Genomic DNA, 26,122 nt, shown 5'->3' with positions numbered 1-26,122 from the left:
TCAAATGTCCCACTCTGAGATAAAATTTACCAAAAATATATTTTTTTTTCCTCAAATACTGTAGACTTCGAACCATAATTACTTTCTTCAGAGACTGCTCCCAACTTAGTTTAAGTTCACACATAACAGCCTGCAAGTGACTGGCCCTCAATGACAGGCTTCTGGGTAGAATTATAACCAGTCATTTACTGTTTACAACATATTCCAAAATTTCTAGGTGTTAATTTACATACTGCATCTTGTTAGACCATATCAGAGCCCGCAGTGGTAAATTCTAAGTGGTCCACCAGTGTTTCATGAAGATACATAAAGGAACTAGTGGTTACTATTAGGAAAGTGGCCTCATGGGAGTGGACAAGGACTATCTTGAAAGTGTGCAGATTTCTTAAATAACCAAAGTCTTAATGATTCAATCTGATGGGCAGAAAATAAAAAGCTAGAGAATGCTGAGGAGGACTGTCATATCCCTGTTGTTATGATTCCATGTGAAAGGAGATCATCAGAAGTAATACTCCTGGTATCTTTCCCCACCACTAACCCATTCCTCCTCATGAAAAGAGACTGCTGAATCCAAGGAAAAGAAGTGGGCATGTGGAATTAGCCCTTTCAGGGTTGCTTTTTAGATCTTTCTGGCTGGATTCTACTCTTACAATGGAAATCTAAAGCTACTCAGCCTTTGAGCCACAGATTTCAAACAACTTGTCAATACAGGTAACGTTTGGGTTCCTACACATCTTTTGGTTTCTTTCCCATTTCTCCATAGATACTGATAAATAAAAGGAGAAAAATGAGTGTTATTTATCAATCTCCGAAAACCCCATCACTAAATTTCATGGTAACTTACGTCTCTTCTTCAGCTCTCATTTGAAAGGCATCTTCTAACCAATCTAATAATTTGTGTGTAAACTCACTCACATCTTGCTGTGGAAAGAAAAAAAGTCTTGTTGATATTTGAGTCTGCTAATAAAAATACTAAGTATTGCAACACAAAACTTACAGCCAGTCACATCAAACATAAAATTACTGACTCCTCACAGAAATATCATATGAAATGTTTCACACCAAATACAAGAAATACTTATAACCTAACCTAACAAGAGAATAAAATCAGTATCTGAGAAAAACAAACATTATATTGATAATCACAATGACTGGGTTTTATTACAGGAAATTTATATATACATTTTTATGTACATATTTATATATACATATATATTTTATATATATACACACACACACATATGTATATAATACATACAATATTATATATACATTCATATATATAAATTCTAACTTACAAATAAGGTTTAAAAATAAGCATCGCTCCCAAACGAGTTCTCTAACGAATCTTTTTAAAATTAAAGACCCACATTACCAAAGAGTTCTTCATCATATAAGGAATTGTTACTGGCTTCTCTCTTAGAAGGAAGACATGCTTTTCAGCAATTCATTTTCTTAATTCAACTCTTACACCCAACTTTTTAAGCCAATCCACTTTTATGAAGATATGTTAATCCTGTCAGGTTTAGTCCAATCACTGACTCCCTATCAAGTTCACTATCTCATGAACTTCAAATTATCCCTTCAGAACTAGCGCATGTACATCACCTTTTGCCACCCCTTCTTCCAGTTGTAGTTCCCCTAACATGGAAAAACAGGAAGAGGGTGGCAGTTGTACTCGTCAACTACCATAATTCTTTGAATAATCTGAGGTAGAACACAAAAAATAGGTTCATCTATAGAGAACCTAGGGAGAAAAAATAAACCAATCCTACTAAGACTGTTTCATCAAAGACACATGAATCAGTGTAAACAATGTGCCTTTATTAATCAAAATTGCCCCAAATATTAAACAAATTAACCATCATATATTTTTCCACCTACAAGTTTTCTAAAAGAGCATCTGGGTCAATCTACTCACCTTTAAAATGCTGAAACTAGGAACTCCTGGGTGGCTCAGTGCTGGAGTGTCTGCCTTTGACTCAGGGCACGATCCCAAAGTTTCAGGATCGAGTCTCACATCAGGCTCCCTATATGGAACCTACTTCTCCCTCTGCCTATGTCTCTCTCTGCCTCTCTCTCTCTGTATCTCTCATAAATAAATAAAATCTTTAAAAAAATAAATAAAATAAAATAAAATATTGAAACTAGGATCTAAGAAGCTTAAGGAAATTGTTCCAAAGCCATGTAAATTAGGGGTCCCTGGGTGGCTCAGTGGTTGAGCATCTGTCTTTGGCTCAGGTTGTGATCCTGAGGTCCTAGGATCAAGTCCCACATCAGGCTCCCCTTAGGGAGCCTGCTTCTCCTTCTGCCTATATCTCTGCCTCTCTCTGTGTCTCTCATAAATAAGTAAATAAAATCTTAAAAAAAAAAAGAAAAAAACTAAACTCAGCACAAAAATCCAGTTATAAACATCCATACCAACTGTAGTGGGTTAAATAGTGGCATGCCAAAATATATGCCCATCTGAGACTTCAGGATGTAATCTTATTTAGAATACAGGTCTTTGAAGATATAATTAAGGTAAGGATCTCAACATGAGATCATCCCAGATTAGGGTGGGCCCTAAATCTAAAGGATGTGTATTCTTATAAGAAACAGAAAAGAAGCAGACACAAAGACACACAGGAGAAAAGGCCATGTAAAGGACACAGAGACTGAAGCTATGCCCCCACAAGCCAAAGAACACCACAGGCCATCAAAAGATGGTGAAGGAAGGCAAGAAAGGATTCGGCGTTAGGGCCATGGTGGGGAGCACAGCCCTTTTACCACCTTTACTTTAGACTCTGGCTTCTAGAACTGTTAAGAGAGTAATTTTCTATTGCTTTGAAATCATTTGGTTTATGGTAATTTGTTACTGCTGTCATAGCAAACTCACAAAACACATTAAAGCAACTTTCCATAATTTTAAAATTCTGTAACTTTACTCATCCTGCAAGGTTATATCTGACTAGAAACACAAAACTGTTTCCTAGTTATCAAAATACTATTCAGAATGAATTATTCCTTGTCTTTATTTTAAGAAATCTAAAATTAACATTTACAAAATAATTCTACCTGCTTTCCTCAAGAGAAAAAAAATTAAGGCCTTTACTACAACATTTTAATTTTAAACTCAATTATAGGTATGATTAAAATTGACAGTACTATATACCAAAGTATCCCACAAGATTCTTGCATATTCCAAAATATGATATATTTAGGAAGACTATGAAATATAAGTACAAGTTCATTTTTTTAAAAAGTAATGATGCTTACTTTACTCATGGATTTATTCCATTCTGTCACTAATGTGTGTTCGATTCAAATGTCTGGGAGTAGAAGAGAATCAAACCTGTATCAACCTGAATTCACATACACCTACTCTAAAAAGACCTCCAGAGAAAAAGAATGAACGGTGAGTAACCTAGTTAGTCTATCTACACTGCCAACCCAAAGCAATGGCATTCACATTGTGGCATTCGAGTCTGTAACAGCTAGTTGTCTCCCTGTCTACCCTAATAAATCTGAAAAGTCTACTGTGTACATATAAGGCTCCCAATAAACTTTTGCTGCCTCATTTTTACATATGAAAAGATACACAAAGACCACTATTCATAGTGAAAAGATTCAACACCAGAGAGTAACCAAGAAAAAAAACATACAAAAAGCAATTCCATAAGAAACAATAAGTCAGGGAAGAGAAGCGACTTTTTAAAATTTAATTTTATACTCAAAGCTATTAGAGATTATAATGCACATATTAAATAAATAGTGCTACAAAAAATAAAAGACACTTAAAACCAGGAGTACCCTAAAATGGGGGTTTGAGATCATTTTTAAGAATATTATTTCTTTTGACTTAAGTATTGCTTTAACAAATAAGAGTAAGATATTAAACCTAACCAGCACTGGAACTTAGTTAGAAATTTTTTTATAAAACAAACCAACCAGGGGCATCTGGGTGGCTCAGTTAGTTAGGCATCCAACTCTTGATTTCAGCTCAGGTCATGATCTCAGCGTGGTGAGATGGAACCCCACTTCAGGCTCCACACTAGGCATGGATTAAGATTAAGATTCTCTCTCTCCCTCTCCCTCTTCTCCCCCACCTTACAAAAAAATTAAAACAACAAATCAAAGCAAATCCTGACGTGAGCACCTTTTTTGTTCATTTGTCTTTGCCATAAAAGGTGAATTAAAACAAAACAAAACAAAAACAACATGGGCAAGGCAGGCGTTGCAGAATTATACATCTTTTCAGAACCCCTCTCCAAATACCTTTCCTACACATCCACATACACATCCACATACCAGACACATCCAAGTACTATAAAAAGTGCGCTACAAGTGCAGTAGCTGTATGAATCTATTGAGACATTTTGTCTTGTGCCCCTTGCTTCCTCACTGCCATCTCTTCCAACACTGTTGCTACTAGTCTATTTTCTTTGCTTTTCTGTTTTCCCTCTTTTAAAATTTCTCTAACTTCTCAAAAAAATAAAATAAAATAATAAAATAAAATAAAATTTCTCTAACTTCTCAAATTATGTGTGAAAATGTTGCTTGTTTATACATTTTCTATTTTATAAGAAAATTCCCAATTATCTTTTTTTAAGGAATGGATAAAAAAATCCTACCAAATAGCACTATACAAAGATTGAAAAATAAAAGCAACAATAACAAAGTTAATGTAGTTCAGAAACCTTTTCTGAGTAACTAAGGAAACTACTTCATGCCAACAAAAATAGGCATACCAAAAGCATGTATACTATACTGGCCTTGGGTTATCACATTTGTGAAGATTTACAACATTTCTGAACATTCCTAATTTTACCCACTGTTTTCACTTATTAATTTCAATCACAATAAAAATTACAGTTTCATTTATCTTAACACTTTCCAAGATCACTGTTACTTTTCTCTCAACTTACAAAAAGTAAATCTTCCAAATAAGCAATGTTTTAAATGTCTACAACTTATTTTTAATAAAGAGGAATAACAATATCTTTGTCATGTGTCTTTGAAAAAACTGCTTAAGGAATGATCAAATCAAATAAAATACAAATATTAATAAATAAGTAGGTACAAAAAAAAGCTACCTGCTGGGAGTCATTTGATTTGAAAGCGTCCTTAAGAATTTCGACTGCTCTTGATGGGTCAACATATTTCCTTTTAGTACCAACAAGAAGTGCAAATAGATACCGCAGCTCACGCATAAACGGCAAATTCCGATGCTCCTATTAGGGAGAAGAAAAAACCCGTAAGTGAAACAGATATTCATTTTAACAAATCAAAAATTTAACTAATATCGATTAGGGAGGAGCCCAGCACTCCCACATCATAATTAAAGAAGAGTGTTGTGACCTAGGACACTCAAAGGAGTCCAGCACAAAAATAGAGGACCTAGCTAGGCTTAGCTCACAATTTCAGCACAAACGCCACATTATCATAGCTAATCATGTTATTACCCAGCCAAGAATATCCTCTCCTAATTCAAGTCTATTTATTATAATCCTTTCCATTCAGTTAGGCCCAGCTGCTGTGGACAGCAATAACAACAGCCAACATTCAATGAGTGCTAACTTGGTGCCAGGCGCTGTTTAAGTACTTTTCCTCAATAAGCCCATTTAAACAAAGATCCCTCCTCCTCCATGAAGCTTTCCCAGACCCCTCCAAGTCAAGGATTCCTTCAAATTCCACATCTATTAAAACAGATGTCTTTCACTCAGCAATGAATCACTAACTGGCACTGTCGTGGGATGATCCTAATTATCAGACAATACTAGTCTAATAAGCAATTAGAGTAAGTCCTAATATTAAACTAATGTATCATCCTTCTAGTGTTCCTTTGAAATCTCAACTTTTGTTTCCTAATAAGACTGTAAACTTCTTGGGACGCCTGGGTGGCTCAGTGGTTGAGCGCCTGCCTTCGGCCCAGGGCGTGATCCTGGAGTCCTGGGATCAAGTCCCACATCGGGCTCTCTGCATGGAGCCTGCTTCTCCCTCTGCCTGTGTCTCTGCCCCCCCCCCCATAAATAAATAAATAAAATCTTAAAAAAATGCAATCTTAATGATGTTAAACATCTCATAATGTTGCCCATTCAGACAACTTATCCCTCTGTGCTACTATGTCTCTGCCTCTCTCTCTCTCTCTCTGTGTCTCTCATGAATAAATAAAGAAAATTTTTTAAAAAATAAAATAAGTTTTTATGATTGATAACATTGGGTTGTTGGTGTTTCTAGAGGATTTGGTGCAATCATATGTTTATAAGAATTGAATGCCTGCTTTGTGTGCCAGAAAGTTATGGAAGAAATATAGAAGTTCTTGTTTTTGAGAAGTTTACAGTCTTTTTTTTTTTTTTAATATTTTATTTATTCATGAGAGACACGGAGAGAGGCAGACATTGGGCTGCAGGTGGCGCTAAACCGCTGCGCCACTGGGGCTGCCCAATTTTTTATTTTATTTTATTTTATTTTATTTTATTTTATTTTATTATTTTATTTTTTAAATTTTATTTTACTTTTTATTTTATTTTATTTTTATTTATTTATGATAGAGAGAGAGAGAGAGAGAGAGAGAGAGGCAGAGACACAGGCAGAGGGAGAAGCAGGCTCCATGCACCGGGAGCCTGACGTGGGATTCAATCCCGGGTCTCCAAGATCGCGCCCTGGGCCAAAGGCAGGCACTAAACCGCTGCGCCACCCAGGGATCCCCCAATGTATTTTAATACAGGAAGAAAAAATTTGTTTAAAGAATGTGATTCACATACCTCAGTGAAATAATTCATGGTAACAAGCAGTTCCTACTATAGTTAGCTCTTGCAATAATAATTTTAACAGAGCTTATATATCTATTTAAATATTAGAAAATAATTTCCAAGAAAGACTATGTGGTTGGTGTTCTCAAAGTCATAAAACTTTAGGGGTATTGTATGTGTGTATAGATGCTGTCCAGAATAATATAATCAATACAGAATAATTGTTCCTAGAATGTATTAAAAAAAGGAGTCCCAAAAAATAGGTGTAAAGGAATAAAATATTTGACTCCAAATACTTGTCATTTGATCCAAAAATGATAGACCACTACAGCAATCACAAAGTGATCTGAATAAAAATATTAATTTATGGAAACATGAATTTTATGTAAGTATAATAAATTCCATCACCAGGATGCCTGTGTGGCTCAGTCGGTTAAGTGTCCAACTCTTGGTTTTGGCTCAGGTCATGCATGATCTCAGGATCCTGGGATCAAGCCATGCAAAGGGCTCCAAGCTCAGTAGGCAGTTTGCTCAAGATCCTCTCTCTCCCTCTCTCTGCCCCTCATGCTGCCTTTCCCCCAACACTCACGCTCTAAAATAAGTAAATAAATCTTAAAAAAAAAAAAAAATTCCATCATCAACGATAAAGTTTAAATGTAAAAGTTTTAATTGAAAGAAAACTAATCTATGATTTTTCTGTTGTACTTCCTACACTCCCCCAATTGCCTTATATAAATACTGGGTGTTAAAAATATAAATACAAAGAATTTCAATTCATAATATAATTTCCAAAAATACCCCTAATTTCCTGAGATCAATTTCTTTCATCACCACACCTACATCAGTGCAGTTGAGACATTCCTTTCTATGTACCAAGGATGAAATAAATCACTTTTAAAAAATAAGTGAATTTCTGCTGAGAAGCATATTGGAAAAGTAATTTAATATGTATATAATACAATGAAACAGTTTTGCCCTCAGCCAATTTCCATGGCTAGAAAATCTTTTTGAATTTCAAAAGGCAAAATTGTAATCGACGTTAAATGTAGCCAAATTTAGTATCTGTCTAAATTACAAAAATACAATCACATGCTGTCTTCTTTAAAAATGACTTAAGGTATAATTGATGTACAATATACTGTAGATTATAAAGTATGCAATTTTATGAGCTTCAGACACATACACATCCATGGAAGCATCACTACAGTAAAGATAATCTAACTATCCATTATTTCCCCAAGTTTCTTCAACCCTTATCCCCTTCCAGGATCTTCCCAAAGCAACCATGGTCACTTTGTATTTTCTAGAAAGTTATATAAATCAAACCATACCCTATGTCCTCATTTTAGTCTGGTTTCTTAAAATAGGATAATAGAATAATAATAATAAAATAATAGTAATTATTCTAAGCTTCCTCCACATGATTGTGCATTAATAGTTAATGCATTAACGATTCATTCTGTTTTGTTGCTCAGTGGTGTTCCACTGTATGGATATTGCAAACTTATTTATCAAGCGATCTATTCCAGATGCTGTGGATATTAAAGTGTCTTTGTGCAGATCTATGTTTTCATTTATCTTAAGTAAAAACCTGGAGAGGACCTAGGTTGTATGTAGATGTTTTTAAGACACAACCAAACTATTTTTGCAGAAGTGTTATACTATTTTATATTCTCACTAATAGCATAATGGCAGTTCTAGGTCCACATTCTATATTTGCTATGGAATATATTTTTAACCTGTCCTTCCAGTGGTTTCTAGTGAAAACTAGAAACCTCTAGTTTTCCTCTGCATATTCCTATGACTAATACTGTCCAGCACTTTTCCATGTAGTTAATTTACAGTTTTATACCTTCTTTGGTGAAGTATCTGTTCAAATATTTTTTCCAATACAGTAATAGATTATTTTATTATTGAGTTATGCAAGTTCTGTATATATTCTAGATATAATTCCTTTATCTGATACATGTTTTGCTAGTATTTTCTCCTAGTGGTAACCTAACTTTTAATTTTGTATAAATTTTTCAAAAATTGCAAGTTTTTAATTTTGATGAAATCCAATTTTTCTTCTATGATTTGTGCCCTTGTTTTGTACCATTTAAGAAATCTTTTAACTTCCTATGCTTTCTCCAAGAATTTTTACATTTTTAATTTTTTAGATCTATAATCCATTATTAATTTTTTCATATATTTGAAAAATAAATGAATATGCTCTGTAAGGGCTAAGGATTATCTACCTATGATACCATTATTTTAAAAGATTTTTCCTTTGCCTACTGAATTGTTTTGTCAACTCTGATTAAAATCAACTCACCCTATATATATAGGTCTATTTCTGGACTCTATCTGTTCCATTTATCTATAGGACTAATTTTTCACCAATAAAAGTGCCTGAGAGTTGATACCTCCAACATTGCCTTTCTTTTCAAAATTACTATAGCTACCCTATATTCTTTGATATTCTACATAAATTTTATATCAATTTGTTAATTCCTATGAAAAAGCCTTCTAGGATTATGATTGAGATAGCACTGAATCTATAGATTAAAATTGGAGATAACTGATACCATAACAATATTGTATCCTCTGATCCTTGAACATAATATATCTACTTCTTTAAATTCAGCAATATATTGTGGTTTTCCATAAAACTTTACCTCTAATAGTCCACATTTTATGCTACTGTATATATTTTTAATTTAAATTTCCCAATGTGTGTTGTTAATATTCAGAAATGCAACTGATTTTTGCATGTTCTTCTCTTATCATGTAATCTTGTTGAATTCATTTCTTGGTTCTAGCATCATTTATTTATTTATTTGCTTTCTTACTTAATATTTAGGATCTTCCACATAGACAATTAAGTCATATATACCAAAAAAAAAAAAAAAAGCTTTTTTTCTTCCCTTTCCAATGTTCATGTTTACTTCTTTTTCCTCCTTTATAGCACTGGTTAAGAACTCCAGTCTACTGTTCAGCAGAAGTGGTGAGGGATGATGTCCTTGCTTATTCCTGATCTTTGGGATAAAAAATTCAATCTTTCACTATTAAGTATTTTATTAGTTGTAGACTTTTCATAAACAATCTTTATCAGGATAAGAAAGCTTCCTTCAATTTCTAGTTTCTGTGAGATTTTAGACACATTAGCTTTAGTCAAATTGCTGTTCTTTATCTACTTAGATGATCATATTTTCTTCTGTAGTCTATTAATGTGGTGAATGACATTGATTTTTGAACACTAAACCAATCTTGAAGTTCTAAATAAACCCAGTTGCCAATGAAGTAGCATCCCCTAATTGATATTTCAGGAGTCAATTTGCCAAAAATCTGTCACAACTTTTTGCTTCTATATTCATGAGGAATATTGGTCTTTAGTTTTCTTTTCTTAAAATATCTCTTTCTATTTTGGTTTCAGGGTAATGCTGGGCTCATAGAATGAATTGGGTAAGTTCTACATCTTCTTCCGTTTTCTGGAAAAATATATATAGAAGTGGTATTATTTCTTCCTTAGATGTTTGATATAATTCACCAGTAAACTACTTCACTGAATTTTTTTGGTGACTAAATTCTTAACTAAAAATTCAATTTTTAAATGTAATATAAGGATATTGTCTATTTATAATATTCCACTATTCTCTTTTATTGTCTAGATAATATGTAGTGATATCCATCTTTTTCATTCTTTATACTGATTTGTTTCTTCCCTCTTTCTTCTTGCTCAATCTACCTAGGAATTCAATAATTTTACTGATCTTTGGAAGCAGCTTTTGGTTCTATTAAATATTTTTCACTAACCACTGCCTTGGTTGCATCCTCTAATTTTGGAATGTCCACTATCAGGGGGATTTTCTAAATCTGTTGTCAAATTCCATCTTACTTCCACTGTAGCCAGAAAACACTTTGTATGCTTTGAATCCTTTAAGATTTACTGAAACTTATAAATTCAATCTTGTTACTTTATTCAAACCTAAAGACAGAAATTCCAGAATGCCTCTGTTATTTGTAAAATTCAAAATTCCTTCAGGTATTTGTCCAGTAGTATTCAACTATTCTCCTGTTCATATGTTTCTCAGCTCTGAGTAGTGGAAGGTGTGGAAATATTGTTTATTTGGAAATATTTGCCTTTAAATCAAGACTTTAATTAATATAACTTTATGAGTAGTAAAGTTTTAGTTATTTATCTGGAGCTTACCTTTATTATGAACTTATGCATCTTTGTTTTCTCAACATTTAACATGTTTTCTTATCAGTTTGTAACTTTGTAAGCCAAAAGACTCTATGTGTAGGAGTGAGGAGGAATAGTTTACAGTGAGAATCCATCTTTAAATTTTTAGTAACCTCACAATTCTCCCAGTCGTTAAAACTATAAACATTACAAATATTTGTATAGGGCAGCCCAGGTGGTTCAGTGGTTTAGCTCCACCTTTGGCCCAGGGCGTGATCCTGGAGTCCCAGGATTGAGTCCCATGTCGGGCTCCCAGCATGGAGCCTGCTTCTCCCTCTGCCTATGTCTCTGCCTCTTTCTCTCTCTCTCTCTCTCTCTCATGAATAAATAAATAAAATCTTAAAACAAAACAAAACAAAACAAAAAACCCTACAAATATTTGTATAAAACCAGTTTCAACCTCTAGAAGCAATAGCCAAGTCTACCTAAAATAGAAACTGATTTCAAAAACTCCATCTCTTTCTCTCACTCAATATGTATATATTTATGACTGGTTTACCTGATGATAAAAAATATCCTAAAAAAATCCTGTTCATTATTAAAAAATAACAGCAAGAAGTCACTCTGATACGCTTTTAAAAACATATGCCTTGGGGATCCCTGGGCGGCTCAGCAGTTTAGCACCTGCCTTCAGCTCAGGGTGTGATCCTGGGGTCCCAGGATCAAGTCCTGCGTTGGGCTCCCTGCATGGAAACTGCTTCTCCCTCTGCCTATGTCTCTGCCTCTCTTTCTGTGTGTCTCTCATGAATAAATAATATCTTAAATATATATATGCCTTTTATCACCTCAGTTGAATGTAGCATCAATCAGTGGCTGATAACTATCTCTAAGTCCCACAGGTTTGCTTCAGAAGTGTCAAGTTATAGTATGTATGGATGTCATCACACTAGATTAAAGAATAACCTCATTTGTGGAACCTTCTCTTTTTTTTTTTTAACATTTTATTTATTTATTCTTATTCTAGAACCCCAGGATCATGACCTGAACCAAAGACAAGACACTTAACCACTGAGCCACCTAGGTGCCCTGTGGAACCTTTTTTTTTTTTTTAATAAAAATGTACAGAATTCTTCTAAATAAGCATCCTTTTCAGAATGGAAGTAGAGATCCTTTTAATTCCTTAACCTAAAGGTCTCTCTGGACATGCTGCTCCTTCCATTGCAAGAAAACAAATTTCCCTAGAAAGGTGCTAAAGATTGGATTTATATATTTCCCTAGTACTCAACTGAACATCTTAAAACTAGCTCTGTTATATAGGCATGGATATCACTATTGATGTTTTAAAAAGGATTATAAAATTCACTTGGTCTTAATTAACATTTTGAAGAACATATAAATATCTAATTGGTAGCAATATTTCCAAATAATGTCATGTAAATTATAAATCTACTTCAACTGAGATATCAGAAGACAGAACTGTGATTATTAAAAAGTTGCTATAAACGGAAGCAACAGTCCAAAAAATTTCGTGGAAAAACTGTAATGAGTGAAGGGGTTTTGCTGAATTTTTCTGGAGGTCTGCAGGTGATCTTGGTTCCTTTTTGAAAATGGCTTGTTACCAGCCTGATACTTTATAGCTCAAAGATTACAGCCTGAAAAGCCAGCTATAAATTGTTACATTCCCACTCGTTTGTATTATAAATGTTTCATGTTGCAAACAAGTCCTTTTCAAATTACACACTAAAAAAAAAAGAAAGATTCAATTATGAATCATTTATATTATCAATAAGTCACACAAAATTCAACACTTTACTGAAACTTAAAACTTTAATTTCTTTGCGCAACCAGTCCCCTTAGGGCTACAATTTCTTTATGACAAGATCCCTAAAGCCCTAACATTCATGCACATCATCAACATAACTAATTTTTCCACTAAGTATAAATTTCTGCATCGGTCAGTCCTATTTTTGAAAAGCTAGTAAAAGTAGAGTAACTAACATCTGAGGTACTTACTATGTACTAGGCACTTCAAAGCCCTTTGTACGTTTTATCTCATTTAAATCTCACAACTCTATAAAATAATGACTATTATTATTTATACCTTTCAAATAAGGAAACGAGGTTCAAGCCAAAACACGCAGGCAATCTAGCCCTGATTATCTGTGCACTGTCACATTATATTGCCTAACAGTATTAACTTACAAAATAGAGAAGTTATAGATTTGCACTGCAAAGACAGCCAGCCTTTTAAAAGGCTCAGCTAAAAAATAAAAAAATAAAAAATAAAAAATAAATAAATAAATAAATAAATAAATAAATAAATAAATAAAAATAAATAAAAGGCTCATCTACACAAACAGTTGAAAAAAATTTCTATTTCCACACAATTTTTCAGGAGGCAACTGAAGAAAGATCTTGAATTACAAATTGAAACCTATAAAGTTAACTGAAATTTGACAGTCCAAAAAGAAAAAAAACAAATTACTAAAGTCACACAAAAAATTGGCATATTCCTGACAACCGTGTGAAGAAACCTTCGTGTTTATAATCTATTGATGAAGAATAGAAAGTTACTGTAGTAACTAAGATTAATGGGTTGATATTCAAATTTAATGGTTTCAGATTTGATAAGACAAATGGCCCCCAAACTAAGCACAGATAAAAGAATAGGATCACACACACATACACACAAATACATTTACTTTGCTTAAAAATCTTTCATTTTACCTTTTGATTTCGGGGTAAATCTTGAGCATTTGATGGAGGCTTGTAATTCAGAACTAATCTTCTAAATTCCAAAAGATTGAATAATGACTGAAAAAGAACAACAATTTCAGATAACCTAAGGGAAGATTCTATTAACAGAACTATAAAAATATGACTGGTCTCAGAGATTTATTTGGGACTATACTACTTATACATAGGATTGTTGCCACTAGCACAAGACTATTTTCTCCTGGAGAAAATGTAAAATTTCTTATATACTGACACATTATTCTTGATCATTAACAATACTTATTGTACCGGAAGGCAGAAAATTACATGTGGACAATTTAAAAAACCTACTATATATATTATTAAAGGCAGTCTTTCTTTGGGGTTTAATAAGCAGTTTCCTCAAAATAAAAGGTACACAAATGCAAAGTCTAGAAGTTTTTAGATATGTTCACTAAGTTATCTTGAGATGTCAATTCTACAAAAATATAGCACAAATAAACTTATGGGCCCATTACTAAGTGACAGAGACAGAAAGAAATTACATATTATCTCTATGCTCAAGGAGACACACAGTCTAGAAAGGACACATATTATAACAATAGAAACATTCCAACATAGTAATATTGATCTCATAGAGTATAAGAACATATGAAAGATGCCCATGGAAAGGCTTCCTAGAACTGTTTTTTAAGTTCTAGGAAGTTTGGAGCTTGTAACACATTGACATCATGGTGAATATTTATTTAAAAAAACAAAATAAAATACAATTGAAAATATTAAAGCACATTATACATAGTAAATGCACCACAGGGTACTGTTTGCAAAATTTTCATTGTACATATTATACATATACATAGATGTATTAAGTGTTCTACAACAGAAAAAGTATTCCCTTCTGGGAGTCATAGTTTATAAACCTTGAAAATCACTGTACAGGAGGCAATAATGTAGAGGTCCTAGTAAAGCTGTGTAAGCCAACCTGATAGAAGATAAAAGTAGCACCACAAATTAATGAAAAAACAAGGTTTTATTTAGGAGCTGAGTGTTGGGAAAAATGGCCCACTATATACAAAGAAATGGGAGTCAGATTTACATATACAGATATGTGGTTTAAAAACCTAAATATGAAAGGAAAAATCATAAAAGCAGGTAACAGAAACTGCAGGAAAATATTTTGGTTATCTTATAATCTGAAAATATTTAATTAAACAATATGAACACATGAGATAATTCATTTATTCAGTCATTTAACAAATATTTGTGGAGCACCCACTACATGCAGACACAAGAAAGGCAGCAGAGAACAAATATCTCAAGTTTCTGACAAAGTAAGAATAGTATGGAAAGTGAAGAGTACGTAATCAAAAATAAAAAGGAATAGAGAAACATGAGCTTTTTAAAAATATTTATTTATTTATTTATTTATTTATTTATTTATTTATTTATGAGAGAGAGAGAGAGAGAGAGAGAGGCAGAGACACAGGCAGAAGGAGAAGCAGGTTCCACGCAAGGTCTCCAGGATCAGGCCCTGGAGCTGAAGGAGGCGCTAAGCCGCTGAGCCACTTGGGCTGCCCGAAACATGAGCTTTCAAATATTGCTGTGTATTAAGAGTAATTGTGGAACTTCAAAAAATACCTATGCCAAAAGCTTTTCAACAAAGATATAAAATACCACAAAAAACTCTGAAGTACATCAAAGAATCAATGGCAAATTTCAAAAAGGACAAGATTAGCAATACAGATCTCCTTGGTATGCAATGAGACAAACCCATCATAAGTTTAAAATATCATTAAGTTGAAAATTCATTTTATTATACACCTAATCTACCAAACATCATAGCTTAGCTTAGCCTACCTCAAAAGTGCTTTGAACACTTTTTAGTGTGCAGGTGGGCAAAATGATCTAATACAAAGCCTATTTTATAACAAAAGTGTTGAATATCTCATGTAATTTATTAACTACTATACTGAAAGTGAAAAACAGAATGGTTGTATGGGTACAAAATGATCATAAGTCTATCAGTTAACCTCATATCACATGCCTGAGTAGGAGCCAGCATTACAAGAGAATACTGTACTGTGTATTGGTAGCCCAGGAAATGATCAAAATTCAAAGTACAGTTTCTACTGAATGCATATTACTTACACACCATCATGAGTCAAAAAATCATAAAATGAATCACAATATATTGGAGGCCATCTATACTCTTGAATGTTGCCAAATCCAATAAAGGGCAGAAAAATAACCTTTGGATTTGGCAATTGGGAAGTCATCTTTCAAGCAGAATGGTAGAAGAAGAACAGCAAGCAATGAGTACTGAATAAATGGGATATAAAGGCAACAAAGTATGGACTGTTTTTATGAGAAATTTAAATAGGAAAGAGAATAAGGACAAAATGGGATAATCCCAATCCCCCTTCTTTGCTCTCAGTTCCCACCAAGGATAATTTTCCTTCTTCCTGAATACTCTTCTGAACAGTTAGAATTTCTTCTTGTGTGGGTCTGCTGGTGACAGATTATTTCAGCTTCTGTTATAGTAAAAGTCGTTTTTCTTCATTTTTGGAAGATGTTTGCTGGTTATAGAATGCTAGATAGCCAGTTATTTTTTCCTACTATTTTAATGACAGCATTTCTATTGAGAAGTCAGCTGTTGGTCTTAATTTTGCTTCTCTATAGAGGTGATACAGGCATACCTTGTTTTATTGTGCTTCACTTTAATGTGTTTTATAGATACAGTGTTTTCATAATTAAAGGTTTTATAGCAACCCTGTATCAAGCAAGTCAACCAGCACCATTTTTCCAATTGCATTTATTCATTTTGGGTCTCTGTGTCACATTTTGGTAATTCTTGCAATATTTTAAACTTTGTCACTATTATCGTATTTGTAATGGTGATCAATGAACAGTGATCTTTGATATACTAATGCAATTGTTTTGGGGCTCCACAAATCATTCCCAAAAAGATTTCAAACTTAATTGATAATGGTGTATGTGTTCTGATTACTGCACCAACTAGCCATTCCTCTATCTCTCTTCCTCTCCTCAGGCCTCTCTATTTCTTGGGGCATAACAATACTGAAATTAGGCCAATTAATAACCCTTCAATGCCCTCTAAGTGTTCAAGTGAAAGGAAGATTCAATTGAAACTTCACTGGTGTCTTTAAGAAATTGCCACAGCCACCTTAACCTTTAGCAACCACCACCCTAGTCAGTCAGTAGCTGTCAATATTGAAACAGGATCTTCCAACACCAAAAAGATTATGACTCACTGAAAACTCAGATAAAAATTAGCATTTTCAGCAATAAATTATTTAAAGTACATACTTTTTTTTTTTAAGTAGTAAGGCTACTGTATACTAAATAGGCTACAAAATAATGTAAACATAACTTTTATATGCACTGAGAAGCCAAAAAATTCATTTGCCTCATTTTGTTAAGATATTCACTTTATTGTGATGATATGGAACGAACTCCATATATCTCCAAGATATGTCTATACATCTTTTCCACCTAGTTATTACTTTTAGGATTTTCTCTGTCTATAGTTTTATTTTTCCATTTTATGATGATGTGCCTTCCTTGACACAGTATTATTAATATTTATGCTACTTGATTCCTACTGCTTCTAGAGTCTGTGGCTTGATCTCGTTTATCAAATTCGGAATATTCTCAGTCATCTCTTCAATTTTTTTTTCTGCCCTATTCCCTTTATACTCTAACATAACACTATGTTAGCACTATCCACCATGCCCCAAATATTTCTAATATGCTCTAATCTGTATTTCACAGCTTTAGTCTGAAAATGTTCATCAGACCAATTATCCAGTTGACTAATTCTCTCTTCAGCTATGTCAAATATACTACTAAAGTCATTCTTTGATTTAACTTTATTATATTTTTCAGTATTAAAATTTCTATTTTGCTTTTTTTATAGTTTACTTTTCTACTGAAATTCTCAATCTTTTAATTCCTTGACCATATTAAGTTATCCAATCCAATTCTCAGGTTTCATATTGCTATTTTATCTTAATTTTTGGACACATATTCTTTCCTGGTATGACTAATTATGACTGATTTGAGCACTAAATATTTATTTTTATGTGAAAGTGGAGAAAATTCTATGTTCCAGATAATATTACCTTTTAATGGAATTTACACTTCCTTCTGTGAGGTGGCAAAACTGGGGCTGTTTGTAATCCCAGATCAACTTACCCCAAACAATTCTGAGATGAAGCTGGGATTCAAAAACTATGAAGACTGGTCTATTTTAAGTTCTCATTAATCCAAGGTTCTAGTCCTCTAGAACTTAATGAAAGTCCAAGGTCTGCTCCAAGTCTGTACAAAGCATTGATTACCTTCCCAAACACTCAATAGCCCAATATATGAACTGCCTCAAGGATAAAGTCAGCCCAATATATGAAGCTTATTCTGAAAATCACGTTCTCACGGAGCTTAGCCTCAAAATCTCACACTGCTTTCGTGTTATGTGACATAGTCTTCAAAAGTTGATTTGCTGTTGTTGTCGTTTTGGTTGGGTTGGGTTCCAGCAAAATACGACTAGGTATATGGTCTAAAACAACCTAATAAGCTATTACCCAAAGTGGAACTTGTGACCACTACAATAAATCATGGAATTAATACTTTTAAGTCATAACATTGTATCCTCAATCACAGTCGTAACAGTATTGATCAACATATTTCTTCAAAAAAGGTGGTAAAAGGTAATTGTCACTACCACCTATATTGTGTTTGTGATTGATGTACCCTGAAAACAAGCACCTTTTCATTCAATCCAAAGCTAAAAGGTCTATTTTGAAGAGCACTTAACAGAATGGAATTTGGCTAAACTCTTGCTAATAACAGAAAGTTATGAGAGATGAGATTTCAAATAATTTGTGGAAAAGAAAGAATGATGACAAGAGAGCAAAGGGATATAAACTGTCTATAATGAAGATACTGAGAAGCAAGATCAATTTTCCTTGGTGGATTAAAAAAAAAAAAAAGGAAAGTATCACAAAAGTTCAAGGTAAAGTAGGGACTGGAAACAGCATGATTAAAAGATAAAAATCTATATACAGAGCAATTAAATCCCTATGTCCTTCCCAGATACAGAAGAGTCAGACAACTTAGCACCTCCTCCTGTGGGATATAGGAAATTTAGTCTTTGGATATAATTGAAATAAACGAATTCAAATTCAGAAGAATCAGTCATAATTTTGAAAGGAATGAAATTCAGGGCTACAAATAGGAGGATTAAGTAAAAACCATGCAAAGTGATCCCCAATCAACCCTCCCATAATCTCTTTTCTCATAGGTCTGCTTTGGAAAGCCAGCACTCAGGCTTTAAACACAAAGAATAGAAATCCAGTTTGGACTTGAGACAGAGAAACCTTCTGTGGGAAAGGGGAAAGAAGGGTGGAGGGAAGGAAGGAACAGAGGTAATATGTTCATGCACACAGAACATATTATTAGTAAGACTATATCAAAGATACTACAGTATTTAGAAAACTTTAAGTATATAGAAAATAGAAAGAAAAAAAGTGGGACCTGAAAACTCCAGGAAAAAAAAAGGATTACAAAGGGCTATTCCCAGTAAATCACTGTAATGTTCACAAAGTCACAGAAAATGTAAACACTAACTACAGATTATTTTAAATTTATGATATAACTATGCTGGCAATGAAAGGAAAGGCAATTCTAGTATATGAAATGAGACGGCTAAATTTCCATTTATCTCAGCAGAAAGGCATGTCATTTAGAAAAATGAAGATAAAAGGAAAAACAGCTAGAGCAGGTTGTAGTTACTTTAAGGAACAAGACTATGGACAGGGAGGTTTGGGGCAGATTACTGCCTTTTTTCATTATAAGCCTTCTATTGCTATGGAATTTTTTATTTTCTCTTTGAACTAGGTACCTTAAATTCTTTGATGAAAATTAGAGATTTAAGAGCAACTGATATGAATAAACATGTTAAATGATATCTTAGCATTTTTTGAAAACTTGTAGTATCTTCTCAATCCCATTCATCATTAGGGTGATAGAAGCATCCTGAAGTCTTTAATTCAACCATAAATAACATATGCCCCTTTTTGGTTCATTCATTTACCTATGTAGTAATTACTTAAAGGCCTCCACCAATGTGTCAAACACTGTACTATATACTGGTATAAAACAATAACCTAGAAGATATATTCTCTGCCTTGAGGATGCTTGTATTTTAGTCAATCTGGAGTTACATGATTTATGAGTAAGGTGACCAATATCCTCTATCTTCCAATTCACAACGTTTTTGAGTCTGAAATAGAGCTTTAAAATTTATTAACAAGCACCAGGAGATCCACAACAGAAGTAAATTGGAGCTGTACAAGGCAACTCAGAAGTATGAACACCTTACTTCTGGGCATCTCAACAGCATCCAAATGGGAAAGGTGCCAAGGATCATCATGAGAATCCATGAATTATACCCCAAAATAGCAAGAGAAGAGTCTATTTTAAGTAGCTACCTCATTCACTGATATCCTAGTGGAGAAAAAGCAGACCCCATTAGTCCTTTATAGGTATAAGTTCCAGGATAAAAATACTCCTGACTAGATGAGGTATTAATGCCCAACAGGGTATTATTGCTAATATTGCTACCATCCAAAAGATTATTTAATTGTATTCACTTTTCACATAAAAATAAATGTTTAGCGTTCAAATCAGTCATAATTAGTCATACCAGGAAATAATCTTCTGTACTATCTTCTCCTAAATTATAGTCCCTTTCTGATATTGTTTCCCTTTTCTCTCAAAATATTGGTCCCAATACCTAAAAAAAAAAAACAAGTATAAAGCTGTATCCTCTGTAGCCTAACCCCGCTACTCATTCTGTAGTTAAAGGTTTATAATCCAAGTAATTTTCTATAATTGGCAGATATACTTACAAGGAAAAGAAGTCCCAGTTATTTCACACTAGTCCTGCCAACTAAGTAAACTCCATCCCTGAGAAAATTTTGTAATTGAAACTTTACAGTACATTTACGTCATAGTTTGAACAATTTCCAATTCACTTTGGAAAATACAATAAGAAACTTCCAACACTAACAGAGATTTCCTGCCCAACTTTTCTTTCATAGGTGAAAAGTTCCATTTATGATGATAAACTTTTACATCTCAGATAGTATCTGTGGATTTAAACAATAATGTCACAAAATGAAAAAAATAAAAGATTTTAATTATTAGAGATGAAAATAAAAAGCTACTTAAAAACTAGAATACAGTAAAATTACAGTAAAAAAAAAGAAACCTGAAGTGATCTTTTGACAATTTTTCTTCCCACCCACAATTTTCCCAAACCTGAAGTTTAATGTGTTTTCGCACACCCAAAGCCAATGATCTAACACTTCACTATAACTCAAGCTTTTCAAGCCTAGAAGTCACTTCTCTTAGGTATGTAGATTTTTCCGAAAAATAAAAAAATATAATAGTAACAACAATCCCAAGAACCCAATACTTAACCTATGTTAGGAGTGTGGTAAAGCTATGTTACCAGTTAAACAGCCACTAATTTAAGGTAAAATTTAGAAATCAGTAAAATTATTTCAAATTTTATACAGGACAAGCAATTTTTTCCATTCCATTCTCCTCCCACCAAAAAACACCAAAAATTTGAAAAGTAAAGAGCTAAGATCAGCAAACACCACTTAGAGTAGAAATAGATGTACAACTGTTTCTAATTTAAACTACTGAAAGAAGTTTATCCTATGAAAACAAAAAGTGATTATCCTCATTTCTGTTAGAATGAATTTAATTCTTTCAAACAAACCTTTCCTAAAATACAGTGTAGAAAAATAAAAAGCACCTATTCTAATTAACAAATACTGATTGTTTGCAAGTAGTTTCTTCTAAGAGGTTTCCAATCAATGAGTTTCATTAATTGGTCGTTACAGTGCAGAGATAGCATCTACTTATCCAAACACAGGAAGCAAAGTGTATTCATACAGACTGGTATCACAGCCTTAAACCTTGTTTCATACTTTTAAATAATGTCTAAATCGTGAAATTTAAATTGGACAATAAATGTAACAGTGCAAATAAAGACAAAGGACTAATAAAATTTTAGATATTCTGAATATCTAAATATTCATGAATAATTAATCAAGGATAGGAACAAAGGTAGTATTACAGATTTATATTAATTCAAGTATTCCCTAACATTTTAATAGCCTGGAAAACAAAATAGTATATTACTAACTAGTGTACACCACAGAATATTAAAGAGTGAGACACAAATCTAGAAAACTAAAGGAAATCAAATTGGTATTATGCGCCAAGTAAAAAAGTAGAGGGAAAGTTGGAAATTATAACAATGAAGTAGAAAAAAATTAAAACTACGGATTAATTACCTAAAGAACACAATTAACAATCTTATAGCAAATGAACTAAATAATCAGTTGGTTGCTTTAATATCACAAAGATGCATATGCCATCATACATCCAGGCTTGGAAGGCTAGAGAATGAAAAGATAATTTGAATATAAAAAGAAATGGCATACAAAATTATTTAAATAGTACTCATTAGGAATACTAAATAGTAAGTTACAAATCAACTATTAGGAAAATTAAACAAAATCTTTTCCTAAAGGGCAATAAAAATTAAGAGTTAATCACAGATCGTTTTAAAGAGATCATTTAATTTAATGCTTTGTAATCTGATGGATAACATTATCAATGTCTAACTGAGAATGACAAAGAATTATTACAATAGTCCTATCTCATAAAAGAACTGAAAAAAAAACTAATCCACATTAAGATGCATAACTATGCATATAAACATTTTTCATTTTAGAATAAGGGTCTCAAGAAACATTTCATAAGGACCTTCCAAATTAAAAAAAAAAAGCGTTACTTTTGATTATCAGTGTTCATTCTTTACATCATTCTCACATATGCATCGAGAATTATGTCAATCTATACCCTCCTCAAACAAAATGCCTCCTTTTATTAAGGAGAGTATGTAAATGACTATAATTTTATGAAGAACATTCCACTATATACAATAAATCTGATTTGATTAATAAAAAAATAGTTCTGATTTCATATCTTGGTTATCTCCTTCTCAAAATGTGCAGAGAATTACATACAAAAACATTTTTCACTCTTTACACTCTGACAACAGTTCCTAACAGCAGGGAGGGAGGAGAGATTAATCCCAAGTAAGTGAAAGGCATAGGCAGTACTCCACTGTTAAAACCCCATACTGGGGGGTAAGAACAAGAGAGAAGTGAGGAGTACCACAATCTACAAACTAGTTTTGTTAGAAGGGCATATGAAAACCTTGCCTGCATTTATGTTTAAAGTACACAACTTGAAAAAAACACAACTTGAAAGAAACACAACACACAACCACTTTCCATTGTTATCATGCCCACCAAGTAAGATGTCAAGATCCTTACCTGAATAACAGCACTAAACCAGCAAGTATTGCCAACATTCTTTAGTCCAACAGGAGCTTTGTCCTGCCTTTTCCTATCATAAGGATTTCGAGAATCCCGCCAAACTTCTGTAGGTGTTCTCTTTAAACACGCTTTATTTTCTGCTATGCTGGCTTCAAGAACTCTTAAGCAATGGGGAAAAAATGATAAAAAAAAAAAAAAAAAAGAAGAAGAAAAAAAAGTATTAATTTAGTGCCATACCCTAGGATTTTAGTTCTTAAGCTCTGGATAATGTATTTGGGGAAATACTATTAAACACTAACTTTACTCAAGTAGAAGTTAGTTTTAAGAATAGAGTAGTGCCAAACAGAATAAGAGACATGCAGCCTTTTTTCCTAAGAAAAAAGGAAATCTCAAATGCAAAGAAACAGTTTATAAAACAGAAAATATATTAAATTGTATTTGAATAAATTTGAGGTTTAGTACCAGGAATACAGCACCTAGGTAAGTTTTCTAAGAAATCACTATAGCAAATATTTACAAAATAACAAGTGACTGGTTTCTTATAACAATTGCTTTGAATCATCAGGAAAACATTAAAAACTGAACAAACTGCACTTTCACTCCTCTGAGCATTAATTTCCTTTTCTATTAAAAAAAAAAACAAAAAACAAAAAACAAAAAAAACTAGGGGACCCTGGGTGGCTTGGTGGTTTAGCGCTGCCTTCACCCTGGGGCGTGATCCTGGAGTCCCAGTATCGAGTCCCACATCAGACTCCCTGCATGGGGCCTGCTTCTCCCTCTGCCTGTATCTCTGCCTCTCTCTCCCTCTGTGTGTGTGTGTGTGTGTCTCTCATGAATATATAAGTAAAAATTAAAAAGCTAAGGTAAACTCTAGGGTTCCTTTCAGTTCTAGAGATCTATAACTCTATGACAGCTAACTAAAGAGAATATTTATGTTTTTACTTCTTTACCCAAAAGTTGACCTACATACATACCAGAAATTTTAAAGATTTATCTCTTCAAAATAAGCTGACCTATACAACATCTTAAATACATCTAAACATGGCAAGAATAATGCTACTTTGCTCAAAGTAGCATTTGCATGTTGTTCTTCTTAAGCATACTGCAACATGCTGGAAAATTCTCATTTCCCATATTTGAACTAACAAAACATTTTGCCTGCTCAAAACATGTATTATTCACTACTCTAATTAAGTAATATTCGGGTGTCTTAATTGATTTTGTGTTAATTTAAAAAACCTCAAAAAAAAAAAAAAAACCTCAGCAAGAATAAGTTTTTCCAACATTTTGGCTTAAGAAAACCTCATTCATGCTATATCATCTTTATTTTACAGATATTGCCCTATCAGATTAATGTCAAATTAATATAGCTATATTCCTTAATTATGGAGAAAAAGTAAATTATACTTTTCTCTCTAACAGCATTATTTTCAACATGATGTTAGATATAATGGAGTAGGATTCAAACTTATCATTACTTAAAATAACTGTGAATACAGGATAAATTCTTTGGGAATCAATGAAACCACATCCCAAAAAATAGCAGGTAACAACCACATGGTATATCTTATAATGCAAAGATCAAAGTAAACTCACACATTTAAAAATGAACAGTTTACACCTCTGTAACTATTAAAGGTGATCCAACATTAGCTGCAGTCTCTGTCCAAAATTCAGCTCTCACGTCAACCACAGCCCCTAGGAGGCTTTTTCTTGTAAATTATTTACCGCTAAAAGGTATAATAACTCCTTGGAAGATATTTAGTTAGGTGAATTGGGGCAGAAGAAAATCAGAATTTATCTAGAACATCCACTGCTACTAAGTTTTCAAGAACGTAAGGGGAAGATAAAAAGTCAAAAAGGCAACCTGAAAGACTTCCTACTGTTCAAGTTGTACAGTTCGGCATAATAATAATAAACTGGAACAAACTGATTTTGTATAAGGCAACTCGTTTATGCTCAAGAGAGAAAAGTTAATACAAAGTATACAAAAGTCAAAACACAAAAGATTGCTGTATATATGAAGGTATATATTTTTCATTGACTTTTATAATGTATGTTTTCATTTGACAATTTTGTTCTTCTTGTAGGGATTATATATATTTAAGAGTATAAATAAGGGAAACCTATTTCCACCTTGGTAATTAGAGATTAGTGAAATTAAAAAGCCACGAATTCTGGGGAAAATAGCAAGAATACCACAAACAGGAAAATAGAATTAGCACCAGTGGTCATATATAAAAGACATATTCAATTCAGTCATATAGTAGATCTCATCATTCATTATAACAAAAATATGAGTTTTAAAGAAACAGGTTTATTCCTTAGCCACATCATATGGCAGAACTATCATATTTTAAGATGGTGGATAAAAGAACACCATGACTTTTGTGATCTTCTTGATTTAGAGCGTTCAGTTTTGTATCACCAGGGACTTAAAACAGGCTTCAGTAAGTTTACTACCATCTCTTCCTGGCTCCTAAAAAACCATAAATACATTTATCATATTGTACCAAAATTATTTATTAGTCAGCATGTGAAGGGTAGAAACCCACTGTTTTATTCCTAAAGCATATATGATAAATACTAGGGGCACAACAAATGTTTGAAGTAAATGGATGATTAAGATATTAGAGGTTGCTACCTTTTTGCTACTTTTTTTTTTAGCAAAAGCCCAACCTCTAGCTCACATATTACTCTATTTCCAAGCCCCCATTACCTTCTGTAGTCCAGGATTAGCAAAATGAATATAAACTTTCTATAAAGACAAGTGCTACCTAAGGGTTCCTTCCCTGACCTCACCAAAGTAAAGCCACTGATACTAACCAGGCTTTGAAGCATAAAGTATAAAGTATGCAACCGCTACAAATCCAAGTATTAAATCTGTCAATAGAGAAAAAAACAACAAAAAAACCTAACACAAATCTCAGAGAGCTCAGAAAAAGCTTATAACAAAATATAGCATGCCGAGAGAGGCAACCCCAAAAGCCACAAAACAAAAAGCAATTCCCACTACCCATCACCTGCTTTATCTTCCCAACACTGGTCATGACCACACAGCAACATAA

At 33.1% G+C, this 26,122-nt stretch overlaps 1 protein-coding gene across 3 annotated transcripts in view; it reads right to left on the bottom strand.

Annotated features, from left to right (window-relative positions):
• USP25 (ubiquitin specific peptidase 25) overlaps positions 1-26,122 on the bottom strand; it is a 136,781-nt gene that overhangs the window by 63,656 nt on the left and 47,003 nt on the right. For all 3 annotated transcript variants that reach the window (XM_077878833.1, XM_077878834.1, XM_077878835.1), the window contains exons 5-8: positions 23,052-23,214; positions 13,627-13,713; positions 5,076-5,213; positions 845-921 (exon numbers count right to left, since the gene is read on the bottom strand). In XM_077878833.1, coding sequence (XP_077734959.1) covers positions 845-921; positions 5,076-5,213; positions 13,627-13,713; positions 23,052-23,214 — 465 coding nt within the window. The remainder of the gene's footprint in view (positions 1-844; positions 922-5,075; positions 5,214-13,626; positions 13,714-23,051; positions 23,215-26,122) is intronic.

The sequence above is a fragment of the Canis aureus genome, chromosome 30 (assembly GCF_053574225.1).
Source record: "Canis aureus isolate CA01 chromosome 30, VMU_Caureus_v.1.0, whole genome shotgun sequence".
Taxonomy (NCBI): Eukaryota; Metazoa; Chordata; class Mammalia; order Carnivora; family Canidae; genus Canis; species Canis aureus.
This window is presented reverse-complemented; position numbering and strand designations above follow the sequence as displayed.